General features: G+C 40.3%; 1 protein-coding gene across 6 annotated transcripts in view; it reads left to right on the forward strand.

The window, feature by feature from the left end:
- Nucleotides 1-23,419, forward strand: part of LOC129701489 (uncharacterized) — a 95,477-nt gene that overhangs the window by 61,741 nt on the left and 10,317 nt on the right. For 3 of the 6 annotated variants that reach the window (XM_055642710.1, XM_055642706.1, XM_055642705.1), the window contains 4 exons: nucleotides 9,114-9,215; nucleotides 11,048-11,146; nucleotides 12,169-12,243; nucleotides 13,337-13,411. In XM_055642710.1, coding sequence (XP_055498685.1) covers nucleotides 9,114-9,215; nucleotides 11,048-11,146; nucleotides 12,169-12,243; nucleotides 13,337-13,411 — 351 coding nt within the window. Of the gene's footprint in view, nucleotides 1-2,331; nucleotides 2,602-7,084; nucleotides 7,427-7,554; nucleotides 7,816-9,113; nucleotides 9,216-11,047; nucleotides 11,147-12,168; nucleotides 12,244-13,336; nucleotides 13,412-23,419 lie in introns of all 6 variants that reach the window. The other 3 variants (XM_055642704.1, XM_055642707.1, XM_055642709.1) reach the window with 3 other exon arrangements.

The following is a 23,419-nucleotide window of genomic DNA, read 5'->3' on the forward strand; positions in this document are numbered from 1 at the left end:
TCCTTGCACTTGTCTGATTTAGATGCCTTTTGCAATTCCTCAGCCCACGTACCTAGCTGATCCAAACCCCATTGTAATTTTTGACAACGTTCTTCACTGTCTATGATAACTCTTCTATTAATGCCATTTGTAAAATTACTGGCCTTTTACATTCTCATGCAAATTATTTAAAAAAAATCACAAACAACATTGGTCCCAGCACTAATTCCTGAGGCACACCACTAGACGCTGGTCTCCAGTCTGAAAAGTGACCTTCCACCATCACCCTCTGTTTCCTACATCAAACCAATTTTGTGTATTGGCATTGCCGATGATGCTAGGTTGGCAGTGACCATAGGGACATTTGCAGAAGGGTGAACTCGTGTGATATTTTTATTCACAAGATTGGCATTGCCAATCTCAGACTTATTCCTCAGCACAGTCCCAGATTTGAAGGAGGAGGTGTAGCGATCTCAGGCTTCTCGCCGTAGTTCATCTTTGCCTCGTAATAAGGCACTGGCGGTCTCATGCTTATCTCCCTCACTCCCTCTCAGCAGAGGGAAGGCCCTCTGTCACAGTACTGATTTAGCTAGCTTTTCCTGAATCCCATGTGATCTAAACTTCCATGCTAGCCAACCATGTGCAACATATCAAAGGCCTTGCAAATGGCCACCTAGTCTACATCACCTTCTCTGCCTCATCAATCCACTTTGTTACCATTTGAAAAAAATCTCTGGTTTTTGAGATTTTGGATTTCCCGCAAACAAAGCCACGCTGACTATCCCTAATCAGTCCATCTATTCAAATGCAATTAGATCCTATCCCTCAGAATCTCCTTCAGTAGTTAACCCACTGCTGATGTCAAGCTCTAAGTTCCTGTTTTGTCCTTGCTGCCCCTCTTATATAACAGCATAACATTACTCTAGTCACCCTCACTCTAGTGTTTGGGAACTTCACTTGTGGCTAAAGGTGATGCAAATATCTCTGCAATTTCTTCCCCAGAGTCCCATAATGTCTGAGATTGCATTTAGTCAGGTGATGGGGTTTTATCCAAATTAATGCACTTTAAGATCAAATAATCCTCTCTGGTAATTCATTTATATTCCAAGATCACAATTCATTCCCCTCATTTCTTTACCTTCTACGAGCATCTGCAAGCAAACTCATGAGAAATATGTTTTAATATTATAGTTCAACTCCATTGACATCATACATCAGATCTATTTCATTCCTCTTTCCCCCCCTCTTGATTTTTCTCTAAAGTGCACACTTTGTATACTCTGGAATTTAGGATGAGAGGGTACCTTATTGAAGCATATAAAATTATTAAGAGTTTGGACATGCTAGAGGCAGGAAACATGTTCCCGATTTTGAAGGAGTCCAGAACCAGAGACCACAGTTTAAGAATAAGGGGTAAGGCATTTAGAACGGAGATGAGGAACCACTTTTTCACAGAGAGTTGTAAGTCTGTGGAATTCTCTGCCTCGGAGGGTGGTGGAGGCCAGTTCTCTGGATACTTTCAAGAGAGCTAGATAGGGCTATTAAAGATAGCGGATTCAGAGGATATGGGGAGAAGGCAGGAACGGGGTACTGATTGTGGATGATCAGCCATGATCACATTGAATGCTGGCTCGAAGGGTCGAATGGCTTAGTCCTGCGCCTATTGTCTATTCAGTGTTGGTTTCGTACCAATGAATGTGTTCAATGGTCTTACTGTAGTTAGCTGACCAATGAACACAAGACTTACACTGGTGCATTCCCTCATATCCAATATAAACAGAAATCATCCATTTCTGTGTGTATATAATCCAACTGATTTTTACTAATTTCACAATACTAATTCCTTTTTATTCTCCACAACTCGCTCAAACTAATTTGCTCACCTGCACACCAGGGGAAATATATAGTGGCCAACTAATCTACGAATCAGCAAGTTTTTTAGGATATGAAATAGGAGGACTTTGAGGAAGCCCTTGTGCCCACAGGGAGATAGTGCAAGTATCCCACAACGCACTGGAGGTTGGGATGGAACCCAGGTGACTGGAGCTGTGATGCAACCATGCTGCATCACTCAACCACCCTATTGTTGGCATCGGCAAATGCTGTCCAAACCGTGGAACTCTGATCTGAGCCGTGACATGCAATCATTACCTCGGCTCCGCATCACTGATTTGGCGTAGCTAGACTGTGAGTCAGTGCACTCTCTGCATTATTTTATGTCTAAGATCCAACTATATCTGGACTGATTCTAAAAATACAAATGCTGCTATTGGCCCACCTTTAGGTCAGATTAAACTCAATCATTGTATTGTACAAGCCACTACTCATTCTGAGTCTCATTGTTTTTCACAGTCGAGGCAAGTCCACATGAGCCTGTGATGGGCAGTGACGTCACACTCAGCTGCACCATCTCCAGACTCTCAGATACAATCAGTCTTCACTGGAGACCAATGGACTCATCCCAGCAGAACAAGACGAACACTGATCAGATCTGCTTGAATAACACGGTCTATCTGATGATCCGATACGTTACAGTGCAGGATGGGATGATGTATAACTGTGAAGTGCAGAAAAATGTAAAGGTTGTTGGCAAAGGGAAAGCAGAATTTGCTGTAAAAAACTGTAAGTGCTGTTATCTTACCATAAATATTAAGGTTGCCACTTCATCACAATTAACTAACATGATAAACAAAAAAATATTTGAATAAAATATATTAATCATGCCCATTCACATGAAAATAATGCATACATTTAGTCCAAATACAACATTCACCTTCCCCTGGGACAAGAGCCACTGCCTGTGAGTCCCATTCACATCCAATGGATTGATCTGGTGCTAGATTCCATGGAATAACATTATTGTTTTAGCTTTGGTGAATCTAAACTCCTTCTTTGCAAAGTACAATATCTTTCACCTGCCTCTTTGAAAGTGAATCTTCTGTTATCTACGTATTTACGTATCAGTCAATTGACATTAACACACATGATTGATGCATTAATTATGTGCATCCCTGGTTGGATATCTGCATTAGTCACCTAATCAAAGCTCCGACAGGAAGGGAAAACCAAAGGACCATGCACCTATTTTCAATGGCTCTACATGGAGAGAGTCGGCCTCTTCAAGATCCTGGTCGTGCACAACTCTCATCTGTCCTGGGCCCACCACATTGATACACTCACTAAAATGCTCACCAATGCCTAAACTTCCTCAAATGTTTGGCGTTATCACCAGATACTCTATCTATCTTCTACAAGTATATAGTGCAGTGGATATTGACTGGCTGTCTGGTTTGAAAATTCTAAAGTTGAAAAACCAAGGTAGGCTGTAGGTGGTGGTTGATGCCTTGTCCATTACATATTGATCTTCGCACCATCAAAGGGATCTCAAAAAGGCAGCTAATATCAGCAAACTCATGGCCATGCTCTCATCTCGCTGCTATCATTAGGAAGCAGGCACAGGAGTCTGAGAACCATTACCTCAAAATTCAAGAACCTTTTCACGGAAATAGAGAAAAATTGATGCCAGAATAGGCTCTTCAGCCCGTCGAGCCTGCACCACTATGCAATATGATCATGGCTGATCATATAAAATTGGGGCCCTGTTCCTGCTTTTTCCCATCTCCCTTGATTCCATTAGCCCCAAGAGCTAAATCTAACTCTCTCGAAAACATCCAATGAATTAGCCTCCACTGCCTTCTGAGGCAGAGAATTCCAGATTAACAACTCTCTGGGTGGAAAAGTGTTCATCTTAGTCCTAAATGGCCTATCCCTTATTCTTAAACTGTGACCACAGGTTCTGGACTCCCCCAACATCAGGAACATTTTTCCAGCATCTAGCCTGTCCAATCCCTTAAGAATGTTATATGTTTCTTTAAGATCCCCTCTCAACCTTCTAAATTCCAGTGAAAACAAGCCCAGTCAACCCATTCTTTCATCATAAGTCTGCCCCGCCATCCCAGGAATTGAACTTGTGAACCTACACTGCTTTCCCTCAATAGCAATAATATCCTTCTTCAAATTAGGAGACCAAAATTACACACAATACTCCAGGTTCGGTCTCACCAGGGCCCTGTACAACTGCAGTAGGAATTCCTTGCTCCTAAACTCAAATCCTCTCAGAATGAAGGCCAACATGCCATTAGCCTTCTTCACTGCCTGCTGTACCTGCAGGCTTACTTTCAGTGACAGATGTACAAGCACGGCCAGGTCTCGCTGTACTTCCCCTTTTCCAAATCAGACACCATTTAGATAATAATCTGCCATCCTCTCCTTGATGGCAAAGTGGATAACCTCACATTTATCGATATTATACTGCATCTGCCAAAAATTTGCCCACTCACCCAACCTATCCAAGTCACCCTGCAGCCTCATAGCATCCTCCTCGCAGCTTACACTGCCATGCAGCTTTGCGTCATCTGCAAACCTGGAGATGTAACATTTAATTCCCTTGTCTAAATCGTTAATATATATTGGAAATAACTGGGGTCACAGCACAGAGCCTTGCGACACTCCCACTAGTTACTGCCTGCCATTCTGAAAAGGACCCGTTAATTCCTACTCTTTGCTTCCTGTCTGCCAACCAGGTCTCTATCCATGTCAATACCCTATCCCCAATACCATTTTGCACACTGATCTCTTGTGTGGGACCTTGTCAAAGGCTTTTTGGAAGTCCAGATACACCACATCCACTGGCTCTCCCTTCTCTATACAATTTGTTACATCCTCAAAAAATTCCAGAAGATTAGTCAAGCATGATTTCCCCATCATAAACCCATGCTAATTTTGACCGATCCTGTCACTGCTTTCCAAATGCGCTGTTATAATATATTTAATAATTGACTCTAGCATCTTCCCCACTACCAATGTAAGGCTAACTGGTCTATAATTCCCAGGTTTCTCTCTCGCTCCTTTCTTAAAAAGTGGAGTTAACTTTGGCTACCGTCCAGTCCACAGGGACTGATCCAGAGTCGGTGGCCATTGAAAAGTGATCACCAATACATTGACGATTTCCAGGGCCACCTCCTTGAGTACTCTGGGATGCAGACCATCAGGCCCTGGAGAATTATCTGCCTTCAGTCCCAACAGTTTACCAAACACCATTTCGGAACTAATGTGGATTCCCTCAGTTCCTCCCTCTCACTAGATTCCCGATCCCCAAGTATCTCCGGGGGAATGTTTGTGTCTTCCTTTGTGAAGACAGAACCAAAGTACTCATTTAACTGTTCTGCCATTTCCTTGTTTACCATTATAAATTCACCTGTATCTGATTGTATGGGACGTACATTTGCCTTCACTAATCTTTTGCTTTTTACATATGTAAAGAAGTTTTTACTTTCTTCTCATCACCCATCAGGTTTTTACTTATCTACAGAAGTTTTTACCTTCTTCTTATCACCCATCAGGTTCTTGAACCTCATCGCACAACCCCAACCACAACCGAACCACAGCAGCTAACTACTGTGGACTCTGCATGACAATGGTTCCTCAACATACCTTGGTCTTTGCATTATCATGGTCTTATTTACTAAGAGTAACTGATAATTTATGATATATTTATTGGTGTTGTTATATCTAATGTGCCTGTAAATCTGCAGCAAATAAATATATAATTGTTCTGGATTATATCTGGTGCATATGGTAAATATACATTGGATTTTTTTTAATCTCTTGAACTGGACCCTGAGTATAGGTTTGCTTCACCCAATAATCTACAGCTGAAACGTGTCCTTCTATTTACCCTGAAACTGATTTCACATCCAGAGCAGGAGACTGGGGAGAAGTGGGAGCGATGGAGACATCGACCCAGTGAGGTTCTTTGCTCTGCAAACTTGTTCTTCTGTCCACCCCTAACATGGTTTGATTCAAAAACAGATGTGTTTGGAAAAAAAGCGTTCATTCGGCTGTGACTAAAAACCAATGTAAAAGCAATGGTGGAAATAACAGCCTTTAGAGATGGTGATTATGCCTCCAAACCTCTCCTATCCATAATCACACAAATGTTGCAATGTGGTAATCCTATCCACCCCTATACCTCCACTGTAATCTTATTCCACATACCCATAATTTTCTGAGTGAAAAACCTGTTGTTCAGATCCCTTTTAATGCTTTCCCCTCGAAGCTTAAGCCATCTAGGGTTGGACTCTGCTATATTGAGAAAAATAATGTGACTACTCACCTTATTTATGCCCCCCATGACAGTGCAATCCATCACAGGGACAGCCCTCTCCACCATCGAAAATATATTTGTGGGAGGCTGCCTCAAGAAGGTGACATTGTAACTATATCTCTCCGTACTAGTGTTAATGACAATAAACTGGACTTGACAGTACCTCTGTGAGGACACCCTTCAACCTCCTACTACAGTGGGAACAGGTTCAGTTTATCCTGTCTCTCCCTACAACTAAAACCCTCCCGTCCTGGTAATATTCAGACCATTCTGTCAGGTCATTCAAATATAATTGTGCATTGACTTTTAACAGGAAATTGAAACTGTGGATATACACGATTCCTTACTCTAATCTTTCATCTCCTCCGATCAATATTAAAGTGTTACCCATGTCAAAGTGTTACATAATCAAAGGGGTCAGCATGTCACCAGCGCTTCTTGCTCACACAGACACTGGGGGTCCCGGTGCACACATCAGCATTGAACAACAATCCGTCCCCTCTCCCCTCACTGATCCTTAGCACTGAGTCCTGCAGCTGTTTGAAATGATTGCAGTTGCTGCAGATCGGACTGATGAGAGTCGAGGCATACAAAATCAAGAGTAAAGAGTCAAGAGGGTTTTATTGTCATCTGTCCCAGATAGAACAATGAAATTCTTATTTGCTGCAGCACAGTAGAATATGTAATCGTAATAAATAATATAACAAACACTCAAAAATAAAACAATAACAGTGCAATAAGAATAATAATAAATAATAATAATAATAATAATAATAATAATAATAGTCTATTGTAGTTCATAACCTATGAGGTTGTAGTGTTTAATAGCCTGATGGCTGTGGGGAACAACAACAGCATCAGGTCCTCATGACCTGACCTGCCCTTGCCCTAAATAATAACTGTGAAATGTTAACATGTCTTCTCTGTCTCTTGATGCAGCTTTATATGGAGCAAGTTACACACTTTATCGCACAGGCACAGATGGCAGTGAACTCCACCTCCTTTGTTACAGTATTACAACAAATTACGAAAACGCTGCCTGGTCCTGGACATCACATCTTCTTCCCGGTTCGACCGAAGAAATAGCAACGGCAGTAACGTTTCAGCCCATCACTGTCACCAGTAGTCGCTTTGTGAATCGACTGGAGCCCTCAGTGACAGAATTTAACAGCAATAATTTGACGATGAGGATTTCCCCTGTGGTGTTCGAGGATGCAGGAGTTTACACCTGTACTCTGGGCGGAATTACTTTTGTAACTATGACACTAATCACAGTTAAAGGTAGGAGACAGAATGTCATGTAACAACAGAATTCCAGCACCAGCAGCCTTTTGTTATTGGATAAAACATTGCTTGTGTTATTAATTATAAAATAATATTTAAAATCTAAATGTTTTATTTGTTCCCAGTCACAGCCGAGCCATCTGATGCAGTGACTGACGGAGGCAAGGTTACCCTGACCTGCTCTGTGTCCCACGTCACTGAACTGGTGAGACTGGTTTGGATCAATGTTGATGGCAAAACTGTTGAAGAAAAGACACTGAATGGAGAAGATAAATCACTGAGTCTGGTTATTCAGAAAGCTGAGAGAGGCAAAGGGAACTGGAGATGTGGTTTGTTCCAGCAAGAAAGGCTCCAGATTTTAGTCCCTTACAATCTGGAATTCAGTAGTAAGTGAAGCAAATATTTTCTCTTTGTATATATGTTCATGTTAAGGCAATTTGACAAGCATTGTCGTTTTTGGCAGCAGTGACTCTTTCAATCCTGTGTGGTTGACTGTACAGAGCGGAAACTTAGAATTAGTTACGATCAAGCCTGGGTTGATGTGGGCATGATAGCATCAGTATTTATTCAAATGTAGTTAATTGGATTTGAGTCAGTCATACACCATGGACCAGGCCCTTTGATCCAATTCATCCATGCCGACAAAGATAGCCCATCTATGCTAGTCCCATTTGCCTGCATTTGGACCATATCCCTCCAAACCTTTCCTACCCATGTACCTGTCCAAGTGACTTTGATATGCTGCTATAGTACCTGCCTCATCTACATACTATGGCACTTTGTTCCATATATCCACCAAACACTTGAGTGCCAAAGTTGCCACTCAAGTTCCTATTAAATATCAACCCTCTCATGTATGGCTTGATTCTTGATTTTCATTCCTCAGCTTCCTGCACTCCAAGGAATAAAATCCTAGCCTGCCTAACTTTTCTCTATAGCTCAGCCCTTGTGTCCTTGCAATATCCTTGTAAATTATCTCTGCACTCTTGCAGTATTTGCTACCAACATTGTAATCGAGAAACCTTGTTCAATGGTCTAACGTCACTTGTTCAAAACCCATTGTGGAAACTATGTAATTTAAACTCAATTCATCTTTTGTATTAAATGTGCTGCATGTGGAGAAGATGTTCCAGAGCACCAGCAAAGCAAGATCGATCTATCAATCCAATGTTCTCCCCTTGTCTGTGTGCATGACCAAATCACGGGACTCTATGTCAGTCTATGTTTCTCACATCCCAAAGTTATGCTGGTTATTAAGATGATGGCTGCTCTTAGTTTTTTTGTCTTCATCACATTTGTTCTCGGGATGAAGCCTCGAGCCGTTCGTAAGTTCACTCTCACAAGTTCTCAGTGAAACAGTGATTATTTCGCTTGAAGCCAAACAATGAGCGACATTTGCCTGTTGTACGGCAGAAAGTTTTACAGCTGAATCAGATGCTTTTGCAGATGATCCATCTGCACCCATCTGCCAGATAGAATCAACGCATTGATTTGAGGAATGGAATCCATGTGTGATTTGCTTCTGTGTCCCTACCTGAATTGATAGTTGCAACACTTCAGTTTCCTTGAATGTTGAATTCAAATCTGACACAGCAATATTATCCATTTGGTTATTGACGGATCTTTAAAAATATACTAATTATGAACTATGTAAAGATGAAATCTATGCTTACTCTTCTATCAGATACCTACACCTATATTATTATTACTATTATTGGAAGTTTGGCTCTTCTGCTCATCGTTATCTTGGGAGTGGTGCTGTGTTTGAAAAAGTGCAAGAATAAAGGTAAGATGCATACCAAAAATATTAATGAAATACGATTCCAAAAATTGCCAATGATAACTATATCTTACACTCATTTATGTTCCACTATGTCAAATGTAGTCTGCAGACAATTGTTTGCTGTGGCATATTTTAAGTGATTGCACCCCCTAAGGGTGCTTTCAAGAATGTTATCAAACTAAATTTGACAAAAAGAGATAGAAAAATAGAAAATATGTGCAGGAGTCGTCCATCAGCCCTTCAATGCAATTTAATATGATCATGGCTGATCATCCAAAATCAGTACCCCATCCCTGCTTTTTCCCCATCTCCCTTAATTCCTTTAGCCCTAAGATCTAAATCTAACGAAATCTTGAAAGGTTAGAAGATTTGGATAATTATGAAAACTTATGCAAATGTTCAGATTTAAGAGCATGGACAGGAAGTAAGGCAGAGAGACTAGGAAATAGAATTCCATTTAAAAAATCTCGTAAATTGAAGGCTAATTTCCCAATGATAGAATTAGATAAATCCAGAGATCCCAAAGGTCTGGAAGTGATTATAGAGATAAAATTATTTGTAATCAAAGATCATTTAAAAAATAAGTTATTGGCAGAATAGGTATTATAAAGGTTGCAAGTTTTAATGTTTGCTTATTAATTCCTTGTTATTTCTCAAATCAGGGAATATATTTAAATATTGAGGATGTAGAATTATATAATATGTTTAGTTTTAGTTGAGTTTTATTATTTTCACGTTCAGTGGTGCTTTATTTGTACCTTCATGTTATGTCTATTTGTTTTAAGATTAATTGGTGCTTTATTTGTCAGATATGTAACTGCACAGTGAATTTTAATTTTCATAAATTACACATGCTGGAGCCGCCATTTTTGGCGGCATTATTCCAAGTCTGGTCAGTTTTGGTCTCATTATGAATGGAAGGATATGTAGAGGAGGTTCTCAGGATTGACTCCAATGATGAAGGGGTTGATTCTGAGGAGATGTGATAAGGTGGTTGCTTCACCTCATGAGATATCCAGAACTAGAGTGTGATTTGGTGCACGAGTGTTTCGGAATAAGCGGTTGTTCATTTAAGACAAAATTTAGATGACATTTCTTCTCTCAAAAGGCTTTGATGCTTTGTAATTATCTACCCGAGATCATAGTGGTGAAATCAATTAATATATACAAGGTGGTGACACTCATTTGAACTACAATTCGGTCAAAGTTTATGAAGAGACAGAGCGTAAGTGGTGTTGAAATCTAGATTGTTCAGCCATGGTCAAACTGAATGGCAGAACAAGCTCAAGTGGCCAAAGATCTTATATTTGCTCCTGTTTCTTCCATTCTTAAATTTGGGCATTGTGATTATGGGCAACCATTTGAACATGAGATTATTAAAACAATAATGCACCTTCCTTAGTACTATATGAATGGACCAAACCAGATTATATGAACATTATCAAGAAATGGGCCTGACCTCAAAAGTTTGAAAACAAATCAACTTCAAATCTGTGTCAAGTTTCATTGGAAATGTTAATTATCTTTTATTACAATGAATTTCAGACAAAGTAAAATCTAAGCAACCCATTTTATAGTTTGAGAAACTCAGCGGATGCAGCAGCATCTATGGAGCGAAGGAAATAGGCAACGTTTCGGCCCGAAACGTTGCCTATTTCCTTCGCTCCATAGATGCTGCTGCACCCGCTGAGTTTCTCCAGCTTTTTTGTGTAACCTTCGATTCTCCAGCATCTGCAGTTCCTTCTTAAACACCATTTTATAGTTTGTTTAGTTGAATACAAGAAATTCATGAGGATCAATTAATTCATTTTAATGGGTGTCCTCCACATGAACAGGTTTGGAAAATCAAAGGCAGAAACCTCAACAAATAGAGGGAAATACAGAAGAAGCATCACATCTTTATTCAAATGCTATGGAAATCCAGAAAATGCAAGGTATCGTGGAAACAATTAAAATGTAACAGAGATTTTACCAGTGTTGTGTTCTATTCATCAAGGCAGATCTTCAGCCATTTTGCAATTTTGAATTTCTAAACTTCATCACACGTTGCCACTTATTCTGTTTCACCCAAAACCCCATTGGACTTTAGTACATTTTATAATCCTTCACATACCCACTTCTGTCTGGTTTTAGTGTAAACCACAATTACAATTTTTTCTTATGTTCAAGGACACGCGAATCATAAAATACTCTGTCAAATAAAAGTACCAAGTGGCAAAGGCAGAGTGAAGTACATAATATTTTACCTTATTCTTTTGATTGTTCTTCAACAAAGTCACAAAGTTCCCAAATATTAGCTCCGAGTAAGACTTCTGGTCACGAGGCTGCTTCTAGTTAACCATATAAAACCAATGAAGACTAATGTATTCTGAGCAGCAAAATTGATTAACAACATTTTAAATTGAGTTCATACTAATTTTTGATGTGATGTTGATTCCAATAATTGTCAAAGTGCCATATACCAATCTTATCCTTAGGGAACATTGGGGAACCACGAAATGCACCAACAGCTTGCTTGAGGTAAAATCTCACTGATCACCTAAAGAAGGGTGATGACAAAAAATGTCACCTATCCATGTTCTCCAGAGATGCTGCCTTATTCGCTGAGTTACTCCAGCACTTTGTGCCTCACTGATGGTTTGCCGTTTCATAATGAAACATGATAATTATAGCACCACACTGAGTAGATGACACTTTACTTCTCAGAGCAGCAACATATTGATTGTAAAATCATCCTAATATTAATTGCCTCTAACATAGGTCACAACTACACATCACAAGTGAAGCCAAATATTCAGTCTACAATGAGCTTGGCTTTAGACAGGATTGTTATCTATGATGGACTGAGTAAATGTTCCCAATTATTCTCGTAGCTCTCTGTAACAATGAAGCAGTTTTTGTTGAAACATCTGAAGTAGCTTTCAAGTTTTAATCACAAAACAAATCATATTTTCAGGAAATAAGGCACCAGTACCTGAGACCAGTAATCCTGCTGAATATATGTCTGTCGATAGAAAGGCAAAGCAGGAAGGTAAGGAGCTAAATCACTTTCTACATCTCTCAGTAAACAAAGGCTCCAGATGTCATGGAACAAATCTTTTTCATATAGATTGGGTGAATCAAATTGGCAGAGGTGCTGAGGAAGAGGATTTCTTGGAATATATGCGGGATAGTTTTCCAAACCAACATGTAGAGGAACCAACAAGAGAGCAGGCTATTCTAGACTGGGTATTGAGTAATGAGGAAGGGTTAGTTAGCAGTCTTGTTGTGCGTGGCCCCTTGGGCAAGAGTGACCATAATATGGTTGAGTTCTTCATTAGGATGGAGAGTGACATTGTTAATTCAGAAACAAGGGTCCTGAACTTAAAGAAAGGTATATTTGAGGGTATGAGACGTGAATTGACCAAGATAGACTGGCAATTGTTTTTTAAGGGTTGACAGTGGATATGCAATGGAAGGCACTTAAAGACTGCATGGATGAACTACAACAATTGTTCATCCCAGTTTGGCAAAATAATAAATCAGGGAAGGTAGTGCATCCGTGGATAACAAGGGAAATCAGGGATAGTATCAAAACAAAAGTTGAAGCATACAAATTAGCCAGAAAAAGCAGCCTACCAGAAGACTGGGAGAAATTCAGAGTCCGGCAGAAGAGGACAAAGGGCTTAATTACGAAAGGGAAAATAGATTATGAAAGAAAACTGGCAGGGAACATTAAAAACTGACTGCAAAAGTTTTTATAGATATCTGAAGAGAAAAAGATGCTGCCTTATTCACCGAGTTACACCAGCACTTGGTGTCTCACTGATTGCCGTTTCACAATGAAACATGAGAATTATAGCACCATACTGAGTAGATAATATTTTACTTCTCTGCGCAGCTACATATTTCTCGTAAAATCATCCTAATATTAATTGCCTCTAACATATGTCCAACTACTCATCCCAAGTGAAGCCTAAGATACAGTCCACACTAAGCTAGGCTTTAGACAGGATTGTTTTCTCTGATGGACTGAGCACATGTTCCCAATTATTCTCGTAGCTCTCTGTAACAATTAAGCATTTTTTGTTGAAACATCTGAAGTAGCTTTCAAGTTTTAATCACAAAAAATATCCCATTTTCAGGAAATGAGGCACCAGTACCTGAGACCAATAATCCTGCTGAATGTATGTCTGTCGATAGAAAGGCAAAGCAGGAAGGTAAGGAGAAAAATCACTTTCTACATCTTTCAGTAAACATGTTGTTAACAAAGGCACTTCCAGATGTCATGGAGCTAAACGTTTTCAAACAGTTTAGCTCGGAAGCCCAAATTATTTGTAAATGATTAATTCCGTGTAATCTTTAGTACCATGTGTTTTGTAGTGTTGGACAACCATATGGAAAACCTCCAGATTTGTTCTTTTCCACAAGTACAAACACTATCTCTAGTATAATTCAAATCAAGTCAAGTTGTCACTTTTATTTCTATAGCACATTTAAAAAACAACTCTCGTTGACCAAAATGCTTTACATTGGTGGAGGTACTAACGTTATAGATTAAGTACATACATAAATACATACATATAGCCCTTCCTCAGAGGAGGTCAAGAAAGGCTTGAGAGTAAAGATGAGTTTTAAGTCTCGACTAAAAAGAGTCGATGGAGGGGGCAGTTCTGATGGGAAGAGGGATGCTGTTCCACAGTCTAGGAGTTGCAACCGCAAAGGCGCGGTCACCCCTGAGCTTGTGCATAGACGTTCAGTAACCCCAAGTCGGCCGATGTAAGGGACCTGGAGATAATGTGGTGGGTAAGCAGGCTTCTGATGTAGGTGGGGGGGGGGGGGGGGCAAGCCCATTAAGGGCTTTGTAAACAGAAAGAAGGATCTTGAAATTTATTCGGAACCGCACAGGGAACCAGTGGAGAGAGGCCAGAATCGGGGTGATGTGGTCCCTTTTTCGGGTGCCCGTCAAGCGTCTCGCATCGTTGTGGACCAGTTGCAGGCGGGACAGGGAAGATTGGCCGATGCCAGTGTAAAGGGAGTTGCAGTAATCGAGGCGGGAGGAGATAAATGTGTGGATGATCATTTCAAGGGCGTCAAGCTGGAGGCATTGTTTTATTTTAGCCATCTTCCGAAGCTGGAAGAAGTTAACTTTTTCCACGGCATTGACTTGTTTGTCAAATTTCAACGCTGAGTCAAATATCCCGCTAAGGTTTTTGACGTAAGGTTTGATTAAGGAGGTTAGGCTTCCAAGGCTGCCTGCTATCGTTTTGATTGATTTCCAGGGGCCTCCGTTTAGTTGGAGGAAGTTCTGGGACACCCAACACTTTATATCCTTGAGGCAGTGGATAAGGTTAAGTAGATTTGATCAGTTGTTGGGCTTCAGCGGGAGATAGAGTTGTGTATCGTCTGCATAGCAATGGAAGGAAATGCCGTGCCTTTGAATGACTTGGTCTAAGGGGAGCATATACAGGGAGAAGAGAATGGGGCCAAGGATGGAACCTTGTGGAACCCTGTTGCAGAGGCTAGCTGGGGAGGAGAAAGAGTTGCCTATGGTAGTAGAGAGACTCCTACCTTTGAGGTAGGAGATGAACCAGCTCAGGGCAGTGCCATCAATACCAACCCCGTACCGGAGACGGTCAATTAGGATGGTGCGGTGGACAGTATCAAATGCTGAGCTGAGGTCGAGAAGGAGCAGGATTGCACAATCGCCGGTGTCAATGGTGAGAAGTAGGTCATTATGTACCTTCAACAAGGCAGACTCTGTGCTGTGGTGGGCCCTGAAACCTGATTGGAAAGTTTCCAAGATAGTATTTTGGTGAAGGTAAGGCATAAGTTGACTTAAAATTTACCTTTTCAAGAACTTTTGAAAGGAAATGCAGTTTTGAAATAGGTCTGTAGTTGCTTGGCAAGGTGGGGTCGAGGTTAGCTTTTTTCAGGAAAGGCTGGACCACCTCATGCTTGGAGCAGGCAGGAACAGTGCCAGTAGCCACAGAACTGTTGAAGATGGCGAGGATGCTGGGACTGGCTATTGTAATATAACCATATAATATAACAAATAACAATTACAACACGGAAACAGGCCATCTCGGCCCTTCTAGTCCGTGCCGAACAACTTATTCTCCCTTAGTCCCATCTACCTGCACTCAGACCATAACCCTCCATTCCTTTCCCATCCATATAACTATCCAATTTATTTATTTATTTATTTTTTGTTTATTTCATTAGAAGTTAATACAGCATAAAACAGTACAGTGGCACCTAATTTTAGGTGCCAACTATGTAATACCGTAATCCATTCTATGTACAACCTCTAGTTTTATGTTATAAGAAGGAAGTAAGCAGGACAAGAAAAAGAAAACAATAGAAAGGGGAAAAAGTGGAAAAATAGATGGTAGAGAGTAGAAAAACGTGAAGTGTGTATATAAAAAATAAAAAAAGGAAGAGAGAAAGTGGAAAGTAGAAATAGAAGAGAAGGCCCCTTAAAAGAGAATTTTTCAAATCTGTATTCGGAGATGTAGATCTATCCGCGTCATGAACTGAAATCAGCAATCCTTACGGTACCGCTGCATCACATGATTCCAAAAAGTCGATGAAAGGAGACCAACTCCTTAAGAATTGGTCATATTTATCTATTAGTCGGAGTCTCATTTCTTCAAGGCGTGCTATGTCCATCATATTCCTAATCCACATTTTAACAGTTGGTATGGTTGTATTTTTCCAAAATTTAAGTATCAATTTCTTTCCAATTATTAACCCATAATTAAAAAAAACATGTTGATCTTTATTTAAATTGATATTTTCTCCTATTATTCCAAATATAATCCATTCCGTTTTGGGTTCTATTCTTGACTTGAAAATCTTTGTAAATATATCAAATATATCACTCCAAAATTTATTCAACTTTGTACATCCTACAAATGAGTGTGTTATATTAGCGTTTTGAAACAAACATTTATCGCATCTGGGAGAGACGTTTGGATAAAATTTATTCAACCTCGTTTTTGAATAATATAGTCTATGTAATAATTTGAATTGAATTAAATTATGTCTTGCATTAATAGAACAGTTATGTGTATTCATCAAATACTTTTCCCATCTATCCTTCGAGATCTTTATCATTAGCTCTTGTTCCCAATCTTCCCTTAATGCTTCTGTTGAGGGTGATTCTCTATTTAATATATTATTATAAAAGTATGATATTAATTTTTGTGAATCAGCCTTAATATTCATTGCTTCTTCTAAAGGATCTAAAAATATAGTTTGAAATCTATGTGTATATTTCTTCATAAAGTCACATACCTGTATATATTTAAAATATTGATTATCCTTCAATTTAAATTTTAATTTTAATTGTTGAAATGATAACAGTTTGCCCACTTCATACATATCCCCTACTTTCCTAATCCCCAGTCTATCCCATTGTTGATATGTGTTGTCGATGAGAGAAGGTTTGAATGCGGGGTTGTTCAATAGTGGGGTTAGTACTGATAAATTATTTAATTTCAAGGATACTTTTATTTGTTTCCAAATTCTTATTATATTGTGAATAATTGGGTTCTTCTTATATATTATACTATTCAATTTTATCGGTGAGAGCAGGATCGTTCCTATATCGTGCAGATAGGACTCCTCTTTCTCCATTCTTATCCACTCCAACTGCTGAGTGGAACTATCCAGCCAGTATATTATGTTCTTAATATGCACTGCCCAGTAGTAATATATAAAGTTAGGTAATGATAAACCCCCAACTTCTTTAGATTTGCACAAATGCTTTCGTTGAATTCTATGTGTTCTGTAGTCCATATAAAAATTAGTGATAGTGGAATCTAATTTTTTGAAAAAATATTTGGAATATATATTGGGATCGCTTGAAACAAATATATTAATTGTGGTAAGAAAGTCATTTTTATAGCGTTAATTCTACCTATCAATGAGAGCGGAAGCGTTTTCCAAAATTTAATCGTATCAATCAGTTTATTTAATAGTGGTATAAAATTGGCACTAAATAATGATTTGTGTCTTCTCGTAATTTGAATACCCAGGTACTTGAATTTTTCTGTTGCAATTTTGAAGGGGAATTTTAGTAAGTGTCTCGAATCCTGTGGTTTTAAAGACATAATTTCGCTTTTATTCCAATTTATTCTATATCCTGAAAAAGAGCCGAATTCCTCAATTAGTGTTAATAAGGTGGGTATACTCGTTTGTGTGTTAGTAATATATAAAAGGATATCATCAGCGTATAATGAAATTTTATTCTTTGAGTCCTTGCTGTTATATCCGTGAATATTCGGGTGATTTCTAATCCTTTCGGCCAGCGGTTCTATCATAAGGGCAAATAGCAATGGTGATAAGGCACACCCTTGCCTATTACCCCTTGATAAGTAAAATTTTGGAGATAGCGTATTGTTAGTTAATATTCTTGCCGTAGGTCTATCATAAAGTAGTTTAATCCATCTAATAAAATTCTCTCCCATATTGAATTTTTGGAGTACCTTGTATAAATACTGCCATTCTACTTGATCAAATGCCTTCTCTGCATCCAACGTGACTACTGAGATATCTTCATTGTCCTCCTTATGAGAGTACATTATATTAAAAAGCCTTCTCAAATTATTAAATGATTGTCTTTTGGGTATAAATCCCGTTTGATCCGTATTTATTAAATTGTTAATATAATTATTTAGCCTTCTAGCTAGAATCTTTGCTAAAATTTTCTGATCCGTATTTAGAAGTGATATAGCTCTATAAGAACCAGGTTCATCTAAATCTTTATCTTTTTTTGGTATAAGCGTTATTGTTGCTTCTGCTAGGGTTTCTGGTAGTTTATTTTCAGTATAAGCTTGCGTTCCAATTTATTTTTAAATGATAAAATCGAACCTGCCTCCACCACCTCCACTGGAAGCTCATTCCACACAGCTACCACTCTCTGAGTACAGAAGTTCCCCCTCAAGTTACCCCTAAACTTCTGTCCCTTAATTCTGAAGCCATGTCCTCTTGTTTGAATCTTCCCTACTCTCCGTGGGAAAAACTTATCCACATCAACTCTGTCTATCCCACTCATCATTTTAAAGACCTCTATCAAGTCCCCCCTTAACCTTCTGTGCTCCAAAGAATAAAGACCTAACTTGTTCAACCTTTCTCTAACTTAGTTGCTGAAACCCAGGCAACATTCTAGTAAATCTCCTCTGTACTCTCTATTTTGTTGACATCCTTCCTATAATTAGGCGACCAAAATTGTACACCATACTCCAGAATTTGCCTCACCAATGCCTTGTACAATTTTAACATTACATCCCAACTTCTATACTAAATGCTCTGATTTATAAAGGCCAGCACACCAAAAGCTTTCTTTACCACCCTATCTACATGAGATTCCACCTTCAGGGAACTGTGCACAGTTATTCCTAGATCCCTCTGTTCAACTGCATTCCTCAATTCACTACCATTTAGGTCCTATTTTGATTTGACAAACAGCCATCCACCATTACTCTCTGGCATCTCCCATTCAGCCACTGTTGAATCCATCTTGCTACTCCATCATTAATACCCAACAATTGAACCTTCTTAACCAACCTTCCATTAGGAACCTTGTCAAAGGCCTTACTGAAGTCCATATATACAACATCCACTGCTTTACCCTCATCAATTTCCCCAGTAACCTCTTCAAAAAATTCAAGAAGATTAGTCAAACATGACCTTCCAGGCACAAATCCATGTTGACTGTTCCTAATCAGACCCTGTTTATCTTGATATTTATATATATTATCTCTAAGTATCCTTTCCATTAATTTGCCCACCACTGACGTCAAACTAACAGGTCTATAATTGCTAGGTTTACTCTTAGACCCCCTGTTAAACAATGGAACAACATGCGCAGTACGCCAATCCTCCGGCACTATTCCCGTTTCTAATGACATTTGAAATATTTCTGTCATAGCCCCTGCTATTTCTACACTAACTTCCCTCAATGTCCTAGGGAATATCCTGTCCGGACCTGGAGACTTATCCACTTTTATACAGTGCATTGAGAAAGTATTCAGACCTTTTCCACATTTTGTTACATTATAGCCTTATTCTAAAATTGGTTACAGTCATTTTTTTATCATCAATCTACGCACAATACCTCATAATATAAAAGCGAAAACAGGTGTTTAGTAATTATTGCAAAATAATTAAAAATAAATAACTGAAATATCACATTTACGTAAGTATTCAGACCCTTTGCAGTGACTCTCAAAATTGAGCTTTGGCGCATCGTGTTTCCATTGATTATCCTCGAGATGTTTCTACAACTTGATAGGAGTCTACAAGTGGTAAATTAAATTGATTGTACATGATTTGGAAAGGCGCACACCTGTCTATATAAGGTCCCACAGTTGACAGTGCGTTTCAGAGCAAAAAACAAGCCATAAAGACGAAGGAATTGTCTGTCGACCTCCGAGACAGGATTGTGTTGAGACACAGATCTGGGGAAAGGTATAAAACATTTTTTTTGGAGCATTGCAGGTCCCGAAGAGCGCAATGGCCTCCGTCATTCATAAATAGAACTTTGAAACCACCAGGACTCTTCATAGAGCCTGGCCAAACTGAGCAATCGGGGGAGAAGTGCTTTAGGATAGAGACTTTCTAACATATTCAGGGAGGTGACCAAGAACCCGATGGTCACTCTGACAGAGCTCCAGAGTTCCTCTGTGGAGATGGGAGAAACTTCCAGAAGGATAACTATATCTGCAGCACTCCACCAATCAGGCCTTTATTGTACAGTGGCCAGACAGAAGCCACTCCTCAGTTAAAGGCACATGACAGCCCGCTTGGAGTTTGCAAAAAGGCACCTAAACCAGATTCCCTGGCCTGACAAAACCAATATTGAACTCTTTGGCCTGAATGCCAAGTGTCACGTCTGGAGGAAAACAGGCACCACTCATCACCTGGCCAATACCATATCTACGGTGAAGCATGGTGGTGGCAGCATCATGCGGTAGGGATGTTTTTCAGCGGTAGGAACTGGGAGACCAGTCAGAATCGAGGTAAAGATGAATGGAGCAAAGTATAGAGAGATCCTTGATGAAAACCTGCTCCAGAGCGTTCAGGACCTCGGACTGGGGCAAACATTCACCTTCCAACAGGACAACGACCTAAAGCTCACATCCAAGACAACGCAGGAGTGGCTTTGTGACAAGTCTGTCAATGTCCGTAAGTGGCCCGGCCAGAGCCCGGGCTTGAACCCGATCGAACATCTCTGGAGGAACCTGAAAATAGCTGTACATCAACACTCCCCATCGAACCTGAGAGAGCTTGAGAGGATCTGCAGAGAAGAATGGGATAAATTACCCAAATACAGGTGTGCCAAGCTTGTAGCATGATACCCAAGAAGACTTGAGGTTGTAATCACTGCCAAAGGTGCCTCAATAAAGTACTGAGTAAAGGGTCTGAATACTTATGTAAATGTGATATTTCAGTTATTTATGTTTAATTATTTTGCAAAAAATTTCTAAACACCTCTTTTCACTTTTTTATTGTGAGCTACTGTGTGTAGATTGCTGATTAAAAAGAAGAATTTAATCCATTTTAGAATAAGGCTGTAACGTAACAAAATGTGGAAAAAGTGAAGGGGTCTGAATACCTTCTGAATGCATTGTATTTTTCAAAAGTGTCAGTACTTCCTCTTCGTTGAATCTCATAGTTTCCATAACTACTCTACTAGTTTCCCTTACCTCACATAATTCAATATCCTTCTCCTTGGTGAATACCGAAGAAAATAAATTGTTCAATATCTCCCCCATCTCTTTTGGCTCTGCAGATAGCTGTCCACTCTGACTCTCTAATGGACCAATTTTATCCCTCGTTATCCTTTTGCTATTAATATAGCTGTAGAAACCCTTTGGATTTACTTTCACCTTACTTGCCAAAGTAACCTCATATCTTCTTTCAGCTTTTCTAATTTCTTTCTTAAGATTCTTTTTACCTTCTTTATATTCCTCAAGCACCTAATTTACTCCATGCTGCCTATAATTATTGTAGATCTCTCTCTTTTTCTGAACCAAGTGTCCAATTTCCCTTGAAAACCATGGCTCTTTCGAATTTTTACTATTTCCTTTCAACTGGGACATAAAGTTTCTGTACTCTTAAAAGTTCACCTTTAAACGTCCTCCATTTCTCTTCCACGTCTTTCCCATAAAACAAAATGTCCCAATTCACTCCTTTTAAAACCTTTCGCATCTCCTCAAAGTTAGCCTTTCTCCAATCAAAAATCTCAACCGTAGGTCCAGTTCTGACCCTCTCCATAATTATATTGAAACTAATGGTATTGTGATTACTGGACCCGAACTGTTCCCCAACACATACCTCTGCCACCAGGTCTGTTTCATTTCCTAACAGGAGGTAAGCACTCCCCCTTCTCTAGTAGGTACCTTTATGTATTGCTGCAAAAAACTATCCTGCACACATTTTACAAACTCCAAACCATCCAGCCCATTTACAGAATGTGTTTCCCAGTCTGTGTGGAAAATTGAAATCTTCCACAATCACTACCTTGTGCTTACTACTAATATCTGCGATCTCCTTACATATTTGCTCTTCCAATTCTCGCTCCCCATTTGGCGGTCTATAATACACCCCTATAAGTGTTGCTACCGCTTTCCCATTTCTCAGTTCCACCCAAATAGCCTCCCTAGACGAGCCCTCTAATCTATCCTGCCAAAGCACTGCTGTAATATCTTCCCTGACAAGCAATGCAACACCTCCACCTCTTGCCCCTCCAATTCTATCGCACCTGAAGCAACGAAATCCTGGAATATTTAGTTTCCAATCACAGCCCTCCTGCAACCATGTTTCACTGATCGCCACAACATCATACTTCCAGGTGTCAATCCAGGCTCTAAGCTCATCCACCTTTCTTACAATGCTCCTAGCATTAAAATATACACATTTAAGAAACCCACACCCTCTTATTCTCTGTTTATTATCTGTTTCTGCTTTCTCCCCTACATTTTGGATCCGAGTGCTACTCTTCTCTGCCTCCTGCCTCACACACTGACTGCTAGCTTTCCCTATTTGAGTCCCTCCCCCCAACCGTTCTAGTTTAAAGTCTCCCCAGTAGCCTTTGCAAATCTCCCCGCCAGGATATTGGTCCCCCTCGGGTTCAAGTGCAACCCGTCCTTTCTGTACAGGTCACACCTTCCCCAAAAGAGGTCCCAATGATCCAGAAGCTTGAATCCCTGCCCCCTACACCAGTCCCGCAGCCACGCATTTATCCTCCACCTCACTCCATTCCTACTCTCACTGTCGCGTGGCACAGGCAGTAATCCTGAGATTGTTACCTTTGCGGTCCTTCTCCTTAACTCTCTTCCTAAATTCTCCTTTCAGGACCTCTTCTCTTTTTCTACCTATGTCGTTGGTACCTATATGTACCACGACCTCAGGCTCCTCTCCCTCCCATTTCAGGATATCTTGGACACGTTCAGACACATCCCTGACCCTGGCACCAAGGAGGCAAACTACCATCCGGGCCTCCTGACTGCGTCCACAGAATCGCCTATCCGACTCCCTAACTATAGAGTCCCATATTACTATTGTCCTCTTCTTTTCCTTACCCTTCTGAGCAACAGGACCGGTCTTTGTGCCGGAGGCCCGGCTGCTGTCGCTACCCCCAGGTAGGCTGTCTCCCCCAACTGTACTCAAACATGAGTACTTATTTTCAAGGTGTACAGCCACCGGGGTATGCACTAGTCCCTGCCACTGCCCATTGCCCTTCCTAACTGTGACCCAGTTGTCTGCCTCCTGTGGTCTTGGAGTGACCACCTCTCTGTAACTCCTTTCTATGACCTCCTCGCTCTCCCTGACCAGACAAAGGTCATCGAGCTGCTGCTCCAGGTTCCTAACATGGTCCTTTAGGAGCCCCATCTCGACGCACCTAGCGCAGATGTGGATGTCTGGAGGGCTATCAGACTCTATGACCTCCCACATCTTACATCCAGAACAGTAAACTGCCCTGGCCCTCATTCTCCCCCCCCCCCCCTGGATACTATACAAAGCCTTACCCGTGATACAAGCCACAAAGCCTTACCCGGGATACAAGCCAATCAGCGGCTTCCTCAAGCCCACTTAATTTGAAATGTGATCTGCGAATGGAACGTTGCAGATTTTGGCAGTCCTCTCTCACCAACGGCTCCTGGGCCTCTGCTGAAACAAGCCCCGTGCTGGGTTTTTTACACTCACCGCTCGGACAT

This window comes from Leucoraja erinacea, chromosome 11 (genome assembly GCF_028641065.1).
Source record: "Leucoraja erinacea ecotype New England chromosome 11, Leri_hhj_1, whole genome shotgun sequence".
Classification (NCBI taxonomy): Eukaryota; Metazoa; Chordata; class Chondrichthyes; order Rajiformes; family Rajidae; genus Leucoraja; species Leucoraja erinaceus.